This window comes from Ciconia boyciana, chromosome 28 (genome assembly GCF_034638445.1).
Source record: "Ciconia boyciana chromosome 28, ASM3463844v1, whole genome shotgun sequence".
Lineage (NCBI taxonomy): Eukaryota > Metazoa > Chordata > Aves > Ciconiiformes > Ciconiidae > Ciconia > Ciconia boyciana.
Genome location: NC_132961.1, coordinates 1373166 through 1390730, shown reverse-complemented (window position 1 = coordinate 1390730; position 17565 = coordinate 1373166). Strand labels below are relative to the sequence as shown.

Here is a 17565-nt window from a genome sequence, read left to right as displayed (position 1 = left end):
CAGCCTCCCCCCTGTCCCCGCCCTTCGCCCCGCCCCTCCCCTCTCCCACCGCTTCCTCGCCCCGCCCCTTTCCCCGCTCCCGCCACGGCCTGGCCCCGCCCCTTCCCCGCTCCCTCCGCCGCCTGGCCCCGCCTCTTTCCCCGCTCCCTCCGCCGCCTGGCCCCGCCCCTTCCCCGCTCCCTTCGCCGCTTGGCCCCGCCCTTCCCCGCTCCCTCCGCCGCCTGGCCCCGCCCCTTCCCCGCTCCCTCCGCCGCCTGGCCCCGCCCCTTTCCCCGCCCCTTTCCCCGCCCCTCCGCGCTCCCGCCCGGCCCCGCCCTCCCCTCCTCCTCCTCCTCCCCTCCCGCGGCGCGGTGCATTGTGGGAGGAAGCGGCGGCGGGGCGGCCCCGCCCGCCAACATGGCCGCCCCGTGAGCGCCCCCCCCCGCCGCCGCCGCCGCCGCCGCCGCCCTCCGCCGCCCCCGGCCCAGCCGCCCGCGGCCCGGCCCGGCCCCGGGGGCGCCGCCGCGGCGGGCCCGTCCCGCCCGCCCTGCCCTTGCCCCCCTCCCCTCCCCTCCTCCCTCCTCCTCCCTCCCCGCCGGGCCGCCGCCCCCATGGACAGGAACTACCCGGCCGCCGGTTTCGGGGACCCGCTGGCCGCCGGGCCCGGCTGGACCTACGAGCGCTCCGCCAAGGCCAGGTGCGGGCCCGCCCGGCGGGGAGCGGGCGGCGGGGCGGGGGGCGGCGGCGGGAGGATTGGGGTGCTGGGGGCCCGGGGCACCGGAGCTTGGGGTGCTGGGGTCTCCGGGGGCTGGGGGCACCGGGACTTGGGGTGCGGGGGCCCGGGGCACCGGGGGCTGGGGTCCCGGTGCAGCGGGGGCGGGAGGGTTGGGGTGCGGGGGGCCCGGTGCAGCGGGGGCTGGGGTGTCCGTGCCGCGGGGCTTGGGGTGCCGGGGTCTCCGTGCACCGGGAACCGGGGTGCGGGAGGATTGGGGTGCTGGGGGCCCGGCGCACGGGGTGCTGGGGTGCAGGAGTACCGGGGTGCAGGAGTCCCGGTGCACTGGGTGCTGGTGCAGCGGGGTGCGGGAGGATTGGGGTGCTGGGGTCCCGGTGCACCGGGGCTTGGGGTGCCGGGGTCTCCATGCACCGGGAACCGGGGTGCAGGAGCACCGGGGTGCAGGGGTCCCGGCACACTGGGTGCTGGGGTGCAGGAGTACCAGGGTGCAGGGGTGCTGGGGTCTCCGCGCACCGGGAACCGGGGTGCAGGAGCACCGGGGTGCAGGGGTCCCGGCACACTGGGTGCTGGGGTGCCGGTGCACCGAGGTGCGGGAGTATTGGGGTGCAGGGGTCCTCGTGCACTGGGTGCTGGGGTGCCGGTGCAGTGGGGTGCAAGAGCATTGGGGTGCTGGGGTCCTGGTGCACCGGGGCTTGGGGTGCCGGGGTCTCCGTGCACCGGGAACCGGGGTGCAGGAGCACCGGGGTGCAGGGGTCCCGGTGCACTGGGTGCTGGGGTGCCGGTGCAGTGGGGTGCGGGAGTATTGGGGTGCAGGGGTCCCGGTGCACTGGGTGCTGGGGTGCCGGTGCACTGGGTGCAGGAGCATTGGGGTGCTGGGGTCCTGGTGCACCGGGGCTGGGGGTGCGGGGGTCTCCGTGCACCGGGAACTGGGGTGCAGGAGCACTGGGGTGCAGGGGTCCCGGCGCACTGGGTGCTGGGGTGCCGGTGCACCGAGGTGCGGGAGTATTGGGGTGCAGGGGTCCCGGTGCACTGGGTGCTGGGGTGTCTGTGCACGGGGCTTTGGGGTGCTGGGGTGCCGGTGCACTGGGTGCAGGAGTAGCGGGGTGCTGGGGCCCCTGGTGCACCGGGGCTTGGGGTGCTGGGGTCTCCATGCACCGGGAACTGGGGTGCAGGAGTATTGGGGTGCTGGGGGCCCGGCACACTGGGTGCTGGGGTGCAGGAGTACCGGGGTGCAGGGGTGCTGGGGTCTCCGTGCACCGGGAATCGGGGTGCAGGGGTCCCGGTGCACTGGGTGCTGGTGCAGCGGGGTGCGGGAGTATTGGGGTGCAGGGGTCCCGGTGCACTGGGTGCTGGGGTGCCGGTGCACCGAGGTGCGGGAGTATTGGGGTGCAGGGGTCCCGGTGCACTGGGTGCTGGGGTGTCTGTGCACGGGGCTTTGGGGTGCTGGGGTGCCAGTGCACTGGGTGCAGGAGTAGCGGGGTGCTGCGGCCCCTGGTGCACCGGGGCTTGGGGTGCTGGGGTCTCCGTGCACCGGGAACTGGGGTGCAGGAGCACTGGGGCGCAGGGGTCCCGGCACACTGGGTGCTGGGGTGCAGGAGTACCGGGGTGCAGGGGTGCTGGGGTCTCCGCACACTGGGAACCGGGGTGCAGGAGCACCGGGGTGCAGGGGTCCCGGTGCACTGGGTGCTGGGGGGCCGGTGCAGCGGGGTGCAAGAGCATTGGGGTGCTGGGGTCCCGGTGCACCGGGGCTTGGGGTGCTGGGGTCTCCGTGCAGTGGGAGCCAGGGTGCAGGAGTATTGGGGTGCAGGGGTCTCGGTGCACTGGGTGCTGGGGGGCCGGTGCAGTGGGGTGTGGGAGTATTGGGGTGCTGGGGTCCCGGTGCACCGGGTGCAGGACCGTGGGGTGCAGGAGTATTGGGGTGCAGGGCAGCGGGTGCTGGGGTGCTGCCCACTCCGTGCACCGGGGCTTGAGGTGCCGGGGCGTCCGTGCACCAGGGACTGGGGTGCGCCGGGTGCTGGGGTGCCGGCGTAGCGGGTGCAGGACCACCGGGGTGCTGGGGCCCCCGTGGCACCGGGGACTGGGGTGCTGGGGTCTCCTGCAGCGGGTGCAGCACCCTGGGGTGCAGGAGCCTCAGGGTGCCGGTGCATGTGGGGTCCCCCGGGGTGCTGGTGCACGGGCTGCAGGGTCCCGCGGGTGCTGGTGCGCAGGGTGCGGGGTCCCACGGGTGCTCGTGCACGGGGTGCAGCAGCTCTCAGGGTGCTGGTGCACGGGGTGCAGGGTCCCATGGGTGCTCGTGCACGGGGTGCAGGGTGCTGGTGCGCAGGGTGCGGGGTCTTGGGGTGCTCATGCACAGGGTGCAGGGTCCCACGGGTGCTCGTGCACGGGATGCAGCAGCTCTCAGGGTGCTGGTGCACGGGGTGTGGGGTCCCACGGGTGCTCGTGCACAGGGTGCAGGGTCCCACGGGTGCTCGTGCACAGGGTGCAGGGTCCTATGGGTGCTGGTGCGCAGGGTGCAGGGTCCCACGGGTGCTCGTGCACGGGGTGCAGCAGCTCTCAGGGTGCTCGTGCACGGGGTGCAGGGTCCCACGGGTGCTGGTGCGCAGGGTGCGGGGTCCTTGGGTGCTCGTACACGGGGTGCAGGGTCCTTCAGGTGCTCGTGCGCAGGGTGCAGGGTCCCACGGGTGCTGGTGCACTGGGTGTGGGGTCCTTGGGGTGCTCGTGCACGGGGTGCAGGGTCCCACGGGTGCTGGTGCGCAGGGTGCAGGGTCCTTGGGGTGCTCGTGCGCAGGGTGCGGGGTCCCACGGGTGCTCGTGCGCAGGGTGCAGGGTCCCACGGGTGCTGGTGCACGGGGTGCAGCAGCTCTCAGGGTGCTGGTGCACGGGGTGCGGGGTCCCACGGGTGCTCGTGCACGGGGTGCAGCAGCTCACGGGGTGTGGGGTCCTACGGGTGCTGGTGCGCGGGGTGCAGGGTCCTTGGGGTGTTTGTGCACAGGGTGCAGGGTCCTTCAGGTGCTCGTGCACGGGGTGCAGCAGCTCTCAGGGTGCTCGTGCACGGGGTGCAGGGTCCCACGGGCGCTGGTGCGCAGGGTGCGGGGTCCTTGGGTGCTCGTGCACCGGGTGCAGGGTCCCACGGGTGCTCGTGCACGGGGTGCAGCAGCTCTCAGGGTGCTCGTGCACGGGGTGCGGGGTCCCACGGGTGCTCGTGCGCAGGGTGCAGGGTCCTTGGGGTGCTCGTGCGCAGGGTGCGGGGTCCCCAGGGTGCTGGTGCCCGGGGTGCAGGGCCGTGCCCCGCGCACCTCGCACGACTGCGGCCTCGTGCGTCGCACGGACGCCGGCGTCTCGCCACGTCGCTCCCCCCCGCGCCCCTCGCACGGCGGCAGGCGTCGCACGAGCGCGTGTCGCGCGGCGCCTTCTCGCGCCGTTGCCTGCCCCGCGGGCGCCGCACGACCGCGGCGGGCGCGTCGGCGCGTTGCACGGCTGCGGGTGGCACGCGAGCGTGCGCTCGCGCCTGTCGCACGACCCCGGCCGTTCGCGAGCGCGGTTGCGCGTGTCGCGGGGCCGCGGGCAGCGCACGGCCGCGCGTCGTGCCCGTCGCACGCCCGCGAGCGTTGCACAACTGTACGGGTGTAGGTGGCTCACGGGCGTGCGTTGCACGTGTTGCACGGTTGCTCGGTTCGTGCGTCACACCCGTTGCACGCCTGCGGGCAGCTCGCAAGCGTCCGTCACGACTGTAGCTGGTTCCGTGTTGTGCGTCACGCCTGTTGCACGCTTGTAGGCAGCTCACAGGCGTGCATCATGCGTGTTGCACGACTGTAGCTGGTTCCGTGTCGTATATCACACCTGTTGCACGCCTATAGGCAGCTCACAACTGTGCGCCGTGGCTGTTGCACGACTGTAGGTGGTTCCATGCCGTGCATCACACCCATTATACAGCAGGGAACGGCTTACAGTCGTGTATCACGCCTGTTGCACGCCTGTGGGCAGCCCACAGCCGTGCATTGGGCCTGTTGCACGACTGTAGCTGCTTCTGTGTTGTGTATCACACCTGTTGCACGCCTGTCGGCAGTTCCCCGCTGTGTATCACACCCGTCGCACGCCTGCGGGCAGCTCACAACTGTGCGCTGTGCCTGTTGCACGACTGTAGCTGGTTCCGTGTTGTTTATCACGCCTGTTACACGATTGTAGCTGGTTCCCTGCTATGTGTCACGGCTGTTGCACGCCTGTGGGCAGCTCACGACTGTACATTGGGTCTGTTGCACGACTGTAGCTGGTTCCGTGTCGTTTATCACGCTCATTGCATGACTGTAGCTGGTTGCGTGTTGTATATCACGCCCGTTGCACGCCTGTAGGCAGCTCACAGCTGTGCATTGGGCCTGTTGCACGGCTGTAGCTGGTTCCACGTTGTGTGTCACGCCTGTTGCACGCTTGTAGGTAGCTCACAACTGTGCGCCGTGGCTGTTGCACGACTGTAGCTGGTTCCGTGTCGTGCAGCACACCCGTTACACGGCAGGGATCCGCTTACAGTCGTGTATCACGCCTGTTGCACGCCTGTGGGCAGCTCACAGCCGTGCATTGGGCCTGTTGCACGACTGTAGGTAGTTCCACAGTGTGTATCACACCCGTTGCACGCCTGTGGGTAGCTCACAACTGTGCGCCGTGCCTGTTGCACGGCTGTCGCTGGTTCCCTGCTGTGCGTCACACTAGCTGGTTCCACGTCGTACTTCACACCCATTGCACGACTGTAGGCAGTTCCCCACCGTGTATCACACCTGTTGCACGCCTGTGGGCAGCTCACAACCATGCGCCGTGGCTGTTGCACGACTATCGCTGGTTCCGTGCCGTGTATCACACCCGTTATACGACTGTAGCTGGTTCCCTGCCATGTGTCACGGCTGTTGCACGCCTGTGGGCTGCTCACAACCGTGTGTTAGGTCTGTTGCACGACTGTAGTGTGTTCCATGTCATACATCACACCCCTTGCACGCCTGTGGGCAGCTCACAGCTGTGCGTTGGGTCTGTTGCACGACTGTGGCCGGTTCCACGTCGTACATCACACCCATTGCACGCCTGTAGGCGGTTCCCCGCCGCGTATCGCACCTGTCGCACGCCTGTGGGCAGCTCACAACCATGCGCCGTGGCTGTTGCACGACTGTCGCTGGTTCCGTGCCGTGTATCACACCCGTTACACGACTGTAGCTGGTTCCCTGCCACGTGTCACGGCTGTTGCACGCCTGCGGGCTGCTCACAACCGTGCCTTGGGTCTGTTGCACGACTGTGGCCGGTTCCACGTCGTACATCACACCCATTGCACGCCTGTAGGCGGTTCCCCGCTGTGTATCACACCCGTCGCACGCCTGCGAGCAGCTCACAACCATGCGCCGTGGCTGTTGCACGACTGTCGCTGGTTCCGTGCCATGTATCCACACCCGTTGCACGCCTGTCGGCGCTTCCCCGCCGCGTGTCGCACGCCTGCGGGCCTCTCACAGCCGCGTGTCGCGCCTGTCGCACGACACCACGCGGCTCCGCGGGGCGAGGGGCGCGTGAGGGCCTGGTGGGGGGCGGGGGGGGCGTCGGCGAGCGTGGGAGGCGTGCGAGGCGCTGACGGCCCTGCCCCCCCCCCCCCCCCAGCCTGGTGTACGGGGGCTCGCGGGCGTCGCACCCCGACCCCGACCTGCTGCACCGCCAGCCCTACGGAGCCCCCCACCCGCTGCAGGGCTATGCCGCCAACCACCACCCCGCAGGTACGGCCCCCCCGCACCGCGCCCCCCCGCACCGCGCCCCGGGACACCCCAAACCCCAGGACACCCCCGCGGCAGGACACCACCACCCCGGGACACCCCCACCCCGGGACACCCGCACCCCAGGACACCCCAAACCCCGGGACACCCCCGCCCCAGGACACCCCACCCCGTGACACCCCAAACCCCGGGACACCCCCACTCCGGGTCCCTTTGTCACCGTGTCACCCTGACCTTGCAGCACCCCAACCCTGTGACACCCCAACCCCGTGACACCCCCACCCCTGACACCATGGCCCCGTGACACCCCCACCCCGGGTCCCTTCGTCCCCACGTCACCATGTCACCCTGACCCTGCGGCACCCCGGCCCCAGATCCCTTTGTCACCGTGTCACCCTGACCCTGCAGCACCCCAACCCTGTGACACCCCCACCCCATGACACCCCCACCCCATGACACCATGGCCCCGTGACACCCCACCCCGTGACACCCCGGGTCCCTTCGTCCCCACGTCACCGTGTCACCCTGACCCTGCAGCACCCCCACCCCGTGACACCCCCACCCCATGACACCCCCACCCCATGACCCCCGACCCTGTGACACCCCCAACCCCGGGTCCCTTCGTCCCCACGTCACCGTGTCACCCCGACCCTGCAGCACCCCGGCCCCGGGTCCCTTTGTCACCGTGTCACCCCGACCCCCCCGGCACCGCGTTGCCCCAACCCCGCGTCACCGCAACACCCCGACCCCCTGTCACCGTGTCACCCTGACACTGTCACACCCTGACCTATGTCCCTTCGTCACCGTGCCACCGCAGCCCTTCGTCCCCGTGTCACCGTGTCACCCCCACCCCGTGTCACCCCGACCCCATGTCACCCCTACCCCACAGCACCCCGACCCCGGGTCCCTTTGTCACCGTGCCACCGCAGCCCTTCGTCCCCGTGTCACCGTGTCACCCCAACCCCGTGTCACCCTGACCCCATGTCACCCCTACCCCACAGCACCCCGACCCCGGGTCCCTTTGTCACCGTGCCACCGCAGCCCTTCGTCCCGACGTCACTGTGTCACCCTGACCCCGCGTCACTGCGACGCCCCACCCTGTGGCACCCCCTTCGTCACCGCGACCCCGCAGTCCCCAGGCCCCGTTGTCACCACGACCCCACCGTTCCCGTGTCTCTTTGTCACCACGATCTCCCGGTCCCCGTGTCCCCACCGCCCCCGTGTCACCTCGACCCCGCAGCGTCACGACCCCAGGTCCCTTCATCACCGCGACCCCGCGGTTCCCACGTCCCCGTGTCACCGCGACACCCCAACCCCGTGACCCCTGGGTCCCTTTGTCACCATGCCACCATAGCCCCGTGGTTCCCGTGTCCCCGTGGTCCCCGTGTCACTTTGTCACCGCAACCCCGTGTCACCGTAACCCCATGGTTCCCACGTCCCCGCGGTCACCGCGACTCTCCAGCCCCACGGCGCTGCGACCCCAGGTCCCTTTGTCACCGTGTCACCGCGACCCTGTGCTTCTCGTGTCCCTTCACCACTGTGACCCCGCGGTTCCCGTGTCACCACGGTCCCCACATCCCTTTGTCACCACGACCCCCGTGTCCCTTCGTCACCGTGACCCTTCGTCACCGTGACCCAGCTGTCCCCGTGTCCCTTCGTCCCCGCAGCTCCGTGTCACCGCAGTTCCCGTGTCCCTGCGTCACCGTGGCCCCGTGTCACTGTGGTCCCCGTGTCCCTTTGTCACCGTGACCCCCCAGTCCCCGTGTCCCTTCGTTGCCGCCGCCCCGTGTCCCCGTGGTCCCCGTGTCCCTTCATCGCCACATCCCCGCGCACACCGCGTCCCCCCGTCCCCCGCGCGCTGCGTCCCCGCTGTCCCCGCGTCGCCGTGTCCCCGCGGTGCCCACGCGTGCGTTGTCACCGTTGTCCCCCGTCTCCAGGGTCACCGTGTCCCGGTGTCCCCACGTCCCTGTACCCGTGTCCCCGTGTCCCCAGGCCCGCGTCCTCGTCCTCCCCGTCTGTCTGTGTGTCCCCACTGGCCTCCGTGTCCCCATGCGTGTCCCCGTGTCCCCACGTGTGTCCCCATCCCCGCATCCGTGTCCCTGCATGTGTCCCTGTGTCCCCAAGGTCACACCGGTGTCCCCCCACCGACTTCTATGTCCCCATCCCCGTGCTTGTGTCCCCGTCCCCACGCTCGAGTCCCCGCGGTGTCCCCGAGCTGTCCCCCACTCCCCGGTGAGCCAGGGCCACCGGTGTCCCTGCGCTGTCCCCACCCTGTCCCCTGGAGAGGCGTGGTCACGGTGTCCCTACAGTGTCCCCAAGCTGTCCCCCACTCCGCTGGGGAGGCAGGGCCACCGGTGTCCCCAAGCTGTCCCCGCAGGGAGGCATGGCCACGGTGTCCCCGAGCTGTCCCCTGAGGAAGCAGGGCCACCGGTGTCCTCGTGGTGTCCCCAACCTGTCCCCAACCTGTCCCACCAGAGAAGCAGGGCCACCGGTGTCCTCGTGGTGTCCCCGAGCTGTCCCCCTGGAGAAGCAGGGCCACCGGTGTCCCCATGATGTCCCCAACCTGTCCCCAACCTGCCCCCCCAGAGAAGCAGGGCCACCGGTGTCCCCATGATGTCCCCAACCTGTCCCGCCAGAGAAGCAGGGCCAGCCGTGTCCCCGTGGTGTCCCCAACCTGTCCCCTGAGCTGTCCCCGAGCTGTCCCCCTGGAGAAGCAGGGCCACCGGTGTCCCCGCGGTGTCCCCAACCTGTCCCCCAACCTGTCCCTGACCTGTCCCCCTGGAGACACAGGGCCACTGCTGCCCCGTGCTGTCCCCAATTTGTCCCCAACTTGTCCCCAACCTGTCCCTGACCTGTCCCCCTGGAGATGCAGGGCCACCGCTGTCCCTGCGGTGTCCCCAACTTGTCCCCAACCTGTCCCTGACCTGTCCCTGACCTGTCTCCCTGGAGACGCAGGGCCACCGCTGTCCCCAACTTGTCCCCAACCTGTCCCCCTGGAGGTGCAGGGCCACCACTGTCCCCGTGGTGTCCCCAACTTGTCCCCAACCTGTCCCCTGGAGACGCAGGGCCACCGCTGTCCCCGCGGTGTCCCCAACCTGTCCCTGACCTGTCCCCAACCTGTCCCTGACCTGTCCCCCTGGAGAAGCAGGGCCACCGCTGTCCCCAACTTGTCCCCAACCTGTCCCCCTGGAGACGCAGGGCCACCGCTGTCCCCGCGGTGTCCCTGACCTGTCCCTGACCTGTCCCCCAACCTGTCCCCAACCTGTCCCCAACCTGTCCCTGACCTGTCCCCTGGAGAAGCAGGGCCACTGCTGCCCCTGTGCTGTCCCCAACCTGTCCCTGACCTGTCCCCCTGGAGACGCGGGGCCACCGCTGTCCCCAACTTGTCCCCAACCTGTCCCCAACTTGTCCCCAACCTGTCCTGGAGACGCAGGGCCACCACTGTCCCCGCGGTGTCCCCAACCTGTCCCTGACCTGTCCCCAACCTGTCCCCAACCTGTCCCTGACCTGTCCCTGACCTGTCCCCCTGGAGACGCAGGGCCACCGCTGTCCCCCAACCTGTCCCTGACCTGTCCCCCAACCTGTCCCCAACCTGTCCCCAACCTGTCCCCAACCTGTCCCCGACCTGTCCCCCTGGAGACGCAGGGCCACCACTGTCCCCAACTTGTCCCCAACCTGTCCCTGACCTGTCCCCCCAGAGAAGCAGGGCCACCACTGTCCCCAACTTGTCCCCAACCTGTCCCCTGGAGACGCAGGGCCACCACTGTCCCCGCAGTGTCCCCAACCTGTCCCCCTGGAGTAGCAGGGCCACCACTGTCCCCAACCTGTCCCCGACCTGTCCCCCTGGAGACGCAGGGCCACCGCTGTCCCCAACTTGTCCCCAACCTGTCCCCCTGGAGACGCAGGGCCACCGCTGTCCCCGCGGTGTCCCCGACCTGTCCCCCCGTGTCCCCAGGGCTGTCGGGGCTCTTCCGGGCGGGGCTGCGCCACGCTGGCGGCGCCGCGCCCGACGCCTCCGTCATGAACCTCATCTCGGCGCTGGAGTCGCGGGCGCCGCAGCCCGGCCCCTCCGCCTCCTCCCTCCTCTCCCAGTTCCGCACCCCCTCCTGGCAGACTGGTGAGTCTGGGGGCCCGATCCTGGGCTGGGATGGGGCGGGGGGCGGTGACCTGCCCTGGGGGGTCCTGTCCTGCCCGGGGGTCCTGTCCTGCCCTGGGGGTCCTGTCCTGCCCTGGGGGGGTCTTATCCTGCTCTGGGGGGGTTAAACCTGGCTCAAGGAGGGTCCTGTCCTGCCCTGGGGGTCTTATCCTGCTCTGGGGGTTAAACCTGCCCTGGGGGTCCTATCCTGCCCTGGGGGTCCTGTCCTGCCCTGGGGGGTCTTATCCTGACTGGGGGGTTAAACCTGTCCTGGGGGTCCTGTCCTGCCCTGGGGGTTAAACCTGTCCTGGGGGTCCTGTCCTGCCCTGGGGGTCCTGTCCTGCCCTGGGGGTCCTATCCTGCCCTGGGGGGTCCTGTCCTGCCCTGGGGGGGTCCTATCCTGCCCTGGGGGGTCTTATCCTGACTGGGGGTTAAACCTGGCTCAAGGAGGGTCCTGTCCTGCCTGGGGGGTCTTATCCTGCTCTGGGGGGTTAAACCTGTCATGGGGGGTCCTGTCCTGCCCGGGGGTTAAACCTGGCTCAAGGAGGGTCCTGTCCTGCCCTGGGGGGTCTTATCCTGCCCTGGGGGGTCCTGTCCTGCCCTGGGGGGGTCCTATCCTGCCCTGGGGGTCCTATCCTGCCCTGGGGGTCCTGTCCTGCCCTGGGGGGTCTTATCCTGACTGGGGGGTTAAACCTGTCCTGGGGGGTCCTGTCCTGCCCTGGGGGTTAAACCTGTCCTGGGGGGTCCTGTCCTGCTCTGCCGGGTCTTATCCTGCCCAGGGGGTTAAACCTGGCTCAGGGAGGGTCCTGTCCTTCCCTGGGGGTCCTGTCCTGCCCCAGGGGTTTTATCCTGCCTGGGGGGTCTTATCCTGCCCAAGGCTCCTATTTTGTCTGGGGGGGTCCTGTCCTGCCTGGGGGGTTTAATCTGTCCTAGGGAGGGTCCTATCCTGCCGGGGGGTCCTGTCCTGCCCTGGGGGGTCTTATCCTGCTCTGGGGGGGTTAAACCTGGCTCAAGGAGGGTCCTGTCCTGTCCTGGGGGGTTAAACCTGGCTCAGGGGGGGTCCTGTCCTTCCCGGGGGGGGTCTTATCCTGCCCTGGGGGGTTAAACCTGGCTCAGGGAGGGTCCTGTCCTGCCCCAGGTGGGCCCGATCCTGCCCCAGGTGGGCCCGATCCTGCCCCAAGAGGGCCACGTTCTGCCCCAGGGGCTCCCCGTTGATCCCAGGGCGGCTCTGTTTGCCCCAGGGGTCCCCCCACTTGCCCCAGGGCATCCCCACTAGCCCCAGAGAGCTTCTACTTGCCAAGGGGGGGTCCCCACTTGCCCCAGGGCATCCCCATTTGCCTCCGGGAACTTCTACTTGCCCCGGGGAGGTCCCCACTTGCCCCAGGGCATCCCCACTTGCCCCAGGGAACTTTTACTTGTCCTGGGGACGTCCCCACTTGCCCCAAGGCATTCCCATTGCCCCAGAGAGATTCTACTTGCCCCAGGGGGGTCCCCACTGGTCCCAGGGAGCTCCCCACTTGCCCCAGGGCATCTCCCCTTGCCCTGGGGAACTTTTACTTGCCCTGGGGGGGGTGCCCACTTGCCCCTCGGCGGTCCCCACGTACCCCAGGAGGCTTCTACTTGCCCCAGGGGGGTCCCCACGTGCCCCAGGGCATCCCCACTTGCCCCAGAGAGCTTCTGCTTGCCCTGGGAGGGTCCCCACTTGCCCCAGGAAGCTTCTATTTGCCCCAGGGCACTCCCCACATGCCCCAGGGCATCCCCACTTGCCCCAGGCCATCCCCACTTGCCCCAGAGAGCTTGTACTTGCCCTGGGAGGGTCCCCACTTGCCCAGGGCACTCCCCACTTGCCCCAGGCCATCCCCACTTGCCCCAGAGAGCTTCTACTTGCCCTGGGGAGGTCCCCACATACCCCAGGGCATCCCCACTTGCCCCAGGGCATCCCCCGCCGCCCCAGGGAGCTTCTACTTGCCCCAGGGCGCTCCCCACATACCCCAGGCCATCCCCACTTGCCCCAGAGAGCTTCTACTTGCCCCGGGAGGGTCCCCACTTGCCCCAGGCCATCCCCATTTGCCTCAGAGAGCTTCTACTTGCCCTGGGAGGGTCCCCACTTGCCCCAGGGCATCTGCACTTGCCCCAGAGAGCTTCTACTTGCCCCAGGGCGCTCCCCACATGCCCCAGGGCATCCCCACTTGCCCCAGGGCATCCCCACTTGCCTCAGAGAGCTTCTACTTGCCCCAGGGCGCTCCCCACATGCCCCAGGCCATCCCCACTTGCCCCAGGGAGCTTCTACTTGCCCCGGGAGGGTCCCCACATACCCCAGGGCATCCCCACTTGCCCCAGGGCATCCGCACTTGCCCCAGAGAGCTTCTACTTGCCCCGGGAAGGTCCCCACTTGCCCCAGGGCATCCCCGTTTGCCTCAGAGAGCTTTTACTTGCCCTGGGAGGGTCCCCACTTGCCCCAGGGCATCCACACTTGCCCCAGAGAGCTTCTACTTGCCCTGGGAGGGTCCCCACTTGCCCAGGGCATCCCCACTTGCCCCAGGGCATCCCCACTTGCCCTAGAGAGCTTCTACTTGCCCCAGGGCGCTCCCCACATGCCCCAGGGCATCCCCACTTGCCCCAGGGCATCCGCACTTGCCCCAGAGAGCTTCTACTTGCCCCGGGAGGGTCCCCACTTGCCCCAGGGCATCCCCATTTGCCTCAGAGAGCTTCTACTTGCCCTGGGGGGGTCCCCACATGCCCCAGGGCATCCCCACTTGCACCAGGGCATCCGCACTTGCCCCAGAGAGCTTCTACTTGCCCTGGGAGGGTCCCCACTTGCCCAGGGCATCCCCACTTGCCCCAGGGCATCCCCCGCTCGCCCCAGGGAGCTTCTACTTGCCCCGGGAGGGTCGCCACTTGCCCCAGGGCATCCCCATTTGCCTCAGAGAGCTTCTACTTGCCCTGGGAGGGTCCCCACTTGCCCCAGGGCATCCACACTTGCCCCAGAGAGCTTCTACTTGCCCCAGGGCACTCCCCACATACCCCAGGCCATCCCCACTTGCCCCAGAGAGCTTCTACTTGCCCTGGGAGGGTCCCCACATGCCCAGGCCATCCCCACTTGCCCCAGGGCATCCCCCGCTCGCCCCGGGGAGCTTCTACTTGCCCCGGGAGGGTCCCCACTTGCCCTAGGGCATCCCCATTTGCCCCAGAGAGCTTCTACTTGCCCTGGGGGGGTCCCCACATACCCCAGGGCATCCGCACTTGCCCCAGGGCATCCCCATTTGCCCCAGAGAGCTTCTACTTGCCCTGGGAGGGTCCCCACATACCCCAGGGCATCCCCACTTGCCTCAGAGAGCTTCTACTTGCCCCGGGAGGGTCCCCACTTGCCCCAGGGCATCCCCATTTGCCCCAGAGAGCTTCTACTTGCCCCAGGGCACTCCCCACATACCCCAGGCCATCCCCACTTGCCCCAGGGCATCCCCTGCTCGCCCCAGGGAGCTTCTACTTGCCCCGGGAGGGTCCCCACTTGCCCCAGGGTATCCCCATTTGCCTCAGAGAGCTTCTACTTGCCCTGGGGGGGTCCCCACATGCCCCAGGGCATCTGCACTTGCCCCATAGAGCTTCTACTTGCCCCAGGGCGCTCCCCACATACCCCAGGCCATCCCCACTTGCCTCAGAGAGCTTCTACTTGCCCTGGGAGGGTCCCCACTTGCCCAGGGCATCCCCACTTGCCCCAGGGCATCCCCACTTGCCCTAGAGAGCTTCTACTTGCCCCAGGGCGCTCCCCACATGCCCCAGGGCATCCCCACTTGCCCCAGGGCATCCGCACTTGCCCCAGGGCATCCCCCGCTCACCCCAGGGAGCTTCTACTTGCCCCGGGAGGGTCCCCACTTGCCCCAGGGCATCCCCACTTGCCCCAGAGAGCTTCTACTTGCCCTGGGGAGGTCCCCACATACCCCAGGGCATCCCCACTTGCCCCAGGGCAACCCCCGCCCGCCCCGGGGAGCCTCTACTTGCCCCAGGGCGCTCCCCACATACCCCAGGCCATCCCCACTTGCCCCGGGGAGCTTCTACTTGCCCCGGGAGGGTCCCCACTTGCCCCAGGGCATCCCCACTTGCACCAGGGCATCCCCCGCTCGCCCGGGAGTTTCTACTTGCCCTGGGAGGGTCCCCACTTGCCCCAGGGCATCCCCACTTGCCTCAGAGAGCTTCTACTTGCCCCAGGGTGCTCCCCACATACCCCAGGGCATCCCCACTTGCCCCAGAGAGCTTCTACTTGCCCCAGGGCGCTCCCCACATGCCCCAGGGCATCCCCACTTGCCCCAGGGCATCCGCACTTGCCCCAGAGAGCTTCTACTTGCCCCGGGAAGGTCCCCACTTGCCCCAGGGCATCCCCGTTTGCCTCAGAGAGCTTTTACTTGCCCTGGGAGGGTCCCCACTTGCCCCAGGGCATCCACACTTGCCCCAGAGAGCTTCTACTTGCCCTGGGAGGGTCCCCACTTGCCCAGGGCATCCCCACTTGCCCCAGGCCATCCCCACTTGCCCCAGAGAGCTTCTACTTGCCCCAGGGCGCTCCCCACATGCCCCAGGGCATCCCCACTTGCACCAGGGCATCCGCACTTGCCCCAGAGAGCTTCTACTTGCCCTGGGAGGGTCCCCACTTGCCCACGGCATCCCCACCTGCCCCCGGGCCTCCCCGCCGCCCCGGGAGCTTCTACTTGCCCCGGGAGGGTCCCCACTTGCCCTAGGGCATCCCCATTTGCCCCAGAGAGCTTCTACTTGCCCTGGGGGGGTCCCCACATACCCCAGGGCATCCCCACTTGCCTCAGAGAGCTTCTACTTGCCCCGGGAGGGTCCCCACTTGCCCCAGGGCATCCCCATTTGCCCCAGAGAGCTTCTACTTGCCCCAGGGCACTCCCCACATACCCCAGGCCATCCCCACTTGCCCCAGGGCATCCCCTGCTCGCCCCAGGGAGCTTCTACTTGCCCCGGGAGGGTCCCCACTTGCCCCAGGGCATCCCCATTTGCCTCAGAGAGCTTCTACTTGCCCTGGGGGGGTCCCCACATGCCCCAGGGCATCTGCACTTGCCCCATAGAGCTTCTACTTGCCCCAGGGCGCTCCCCACATACCCCAGGCCATCCCCACTTGCCTCAGAGAGCTTCTACTTGCCCTGGGAGGGTCCCCACTTGCCCAGGGCATCCCCACTTGCCCCAGGGCATCCCCACTTGCCCTAGAGAGCTTCTACTTGCCCCAGGGCGCTCCCCACATGCCCCAGGGCATCCCCACTTGCCCCAGGGCATCCGCACTTGCCCCAGGGCATCCCCCGCTCACCCCAGGGAGCTTCTACTTGCCCCGGGAGGGTCGCCACTTGCCCCAGGGCATCCCCATTTGCCTCAGAGAGCTTCTACTTGCCCTGGGAGGGTCCCCACTTGCCCCAGGGCATCCACACTTGCCCCAGAGAGCTTCTACTTGCCCCAGGGCACTCCCCACATACCCCAGGCCATCCCCACTTGCCCCAGAGAGCTTCTACTTGCCCTGGGAGGGTCCCCACTTGCCCAGGCCATCCCCATTTGCCTCAGAGAGCTTCTACTTGCCCTGGGGGGGTCCCCACTTGCCCCAGGGCATCCGCACTTGCCCCAGAGAGCTTCTACTTGCCCTGGGAGGGTCCCCACTTGCCCAGGGCATCCCCACTTGCCCCAGGGCATCCCCCGCTCGCCCCAGGGAGCTTCTACTTGCCCCGGGAGGGTCCCCACTTGCCCCAGGGCATCCCCATTTGCCTCAGAGAGCTTCTACTTGCCCTGGGAGGGTCCCCACTTGCCCCAGGGCATCCACACTTGCCCCATAGAGCTTCTACTTGCCCCAGGGCACTCCCCACATGCCCCAGGCCATCCGCACTTGCCCCAGAGAGCTTCTACTTGCCCCGGGAGGGTCCCCACATACCCCAGGCCATCCCCACTCACCCCAGGGCATCCCCCGCTCGCCCCAGGGAGCTTCTACTTGCCCCGGGAGGGTCCCCACTTGCCCCAGGGCATCCCCATTTGCCCCAGAGAGCTTCTACTTGCCCTGGGGGGGTCCCCACATACCCCAGGGCATCCGCACTTGCCCCAGGGCATCCACACTTGCCCCAGGGAGCTTCTACTTGCCCCGGGAGGGTCCCCACTTGCCCCAGGGCATCCCCATTTGCCTCAGAGAGCTTCTACTTGCCCTGGGAGGGTCCCCACATACCCAAGGGCATCCCCACTCTCCCCAGGGCATCCCCGCTTGCCCCGGGGAGCTTCTACTTGCCCCGGGAGGGTCCCCACTTGCCCCAGGGCATCCCCATTTGCCTCAGAGAGCTTCTACTTGCCCTGGGAGGGTCCCCACATGCCCCAGGGCATCCCCACTTGCACCAGAGAGCTTCTACTTGCCCCAGGGCACTCCCCACATACCCCAGGCCATCCCCACTTGCCCCAGAGAGCTTCTACTTGCCCTGGGAGGGTCCCCACTTGCCCAGGCCATCCCCACTTGCCCCAGGGCATCCCCCGCTCACCCCAGGGAGCTTCTACTTGCCCCGGGAGGGTCCCCACTTGCCCCAGGGCATCCCCATTTGCCTCAGAGAGCTTCTACTTGCCCTGGGGGGGTCCCCACTTGCCCCAGGGCATCCCCACTTGCCCCAGGCCATCCCCACTTGCCCCAGAGAGCTTCTACTTGCCCCGGGAGGGTCCCCACTTGCCCCAGGGCATCCCCATTTGCCTCAGAGAGCTTCTACTTGCCCTGGGAGGGTCCCCACATGCCCCAGGGCATCCCCACTTGCACCAGGCCATCCCCACTTGCCCCAGAGAGCTTCTACTTGCCCCAGGGCACTCCCCATATACCCCAGGCCATCCCCACTTGCCCCAGAGAGCTTCTACTTGCCCTGGGAGCGTCCCCACATGCCCCGGGGCATCCCCACTCTCCCCAGGGCATCCCCGCTTGCCCTGGGGAGCTTCTACTTGCCCCGGGAGGGTCCCCACTTGCC

At 68.8% G+C, this 17565-nt stretch overlaps 1 protein-coding gene across 1 annotated transcript in view; it reads left to right on the top strand.

Annotated features, from left to right (window-relative positions):
* Window positions 1–561: 561 nt before the first annotated feature.
* PRR12 (proline rich 12) overlaps window positions 562–17565 on the top strand; it is a 40056-nt gene continuing 23052 nt past the window's right edge. The window contains 3 exon segments of the mRNA XM_072847672.1: window positions 562–676; window positions 6341–6453; window positions 10406–10567. Of these exon segments, the coding sequence (XP_072703773.1) occupies window positions 591–676; window positions 6341–6453; window positions 10406–10567 (361 nt within the window). The 5' untranslated portion in view covers window positions 562–590.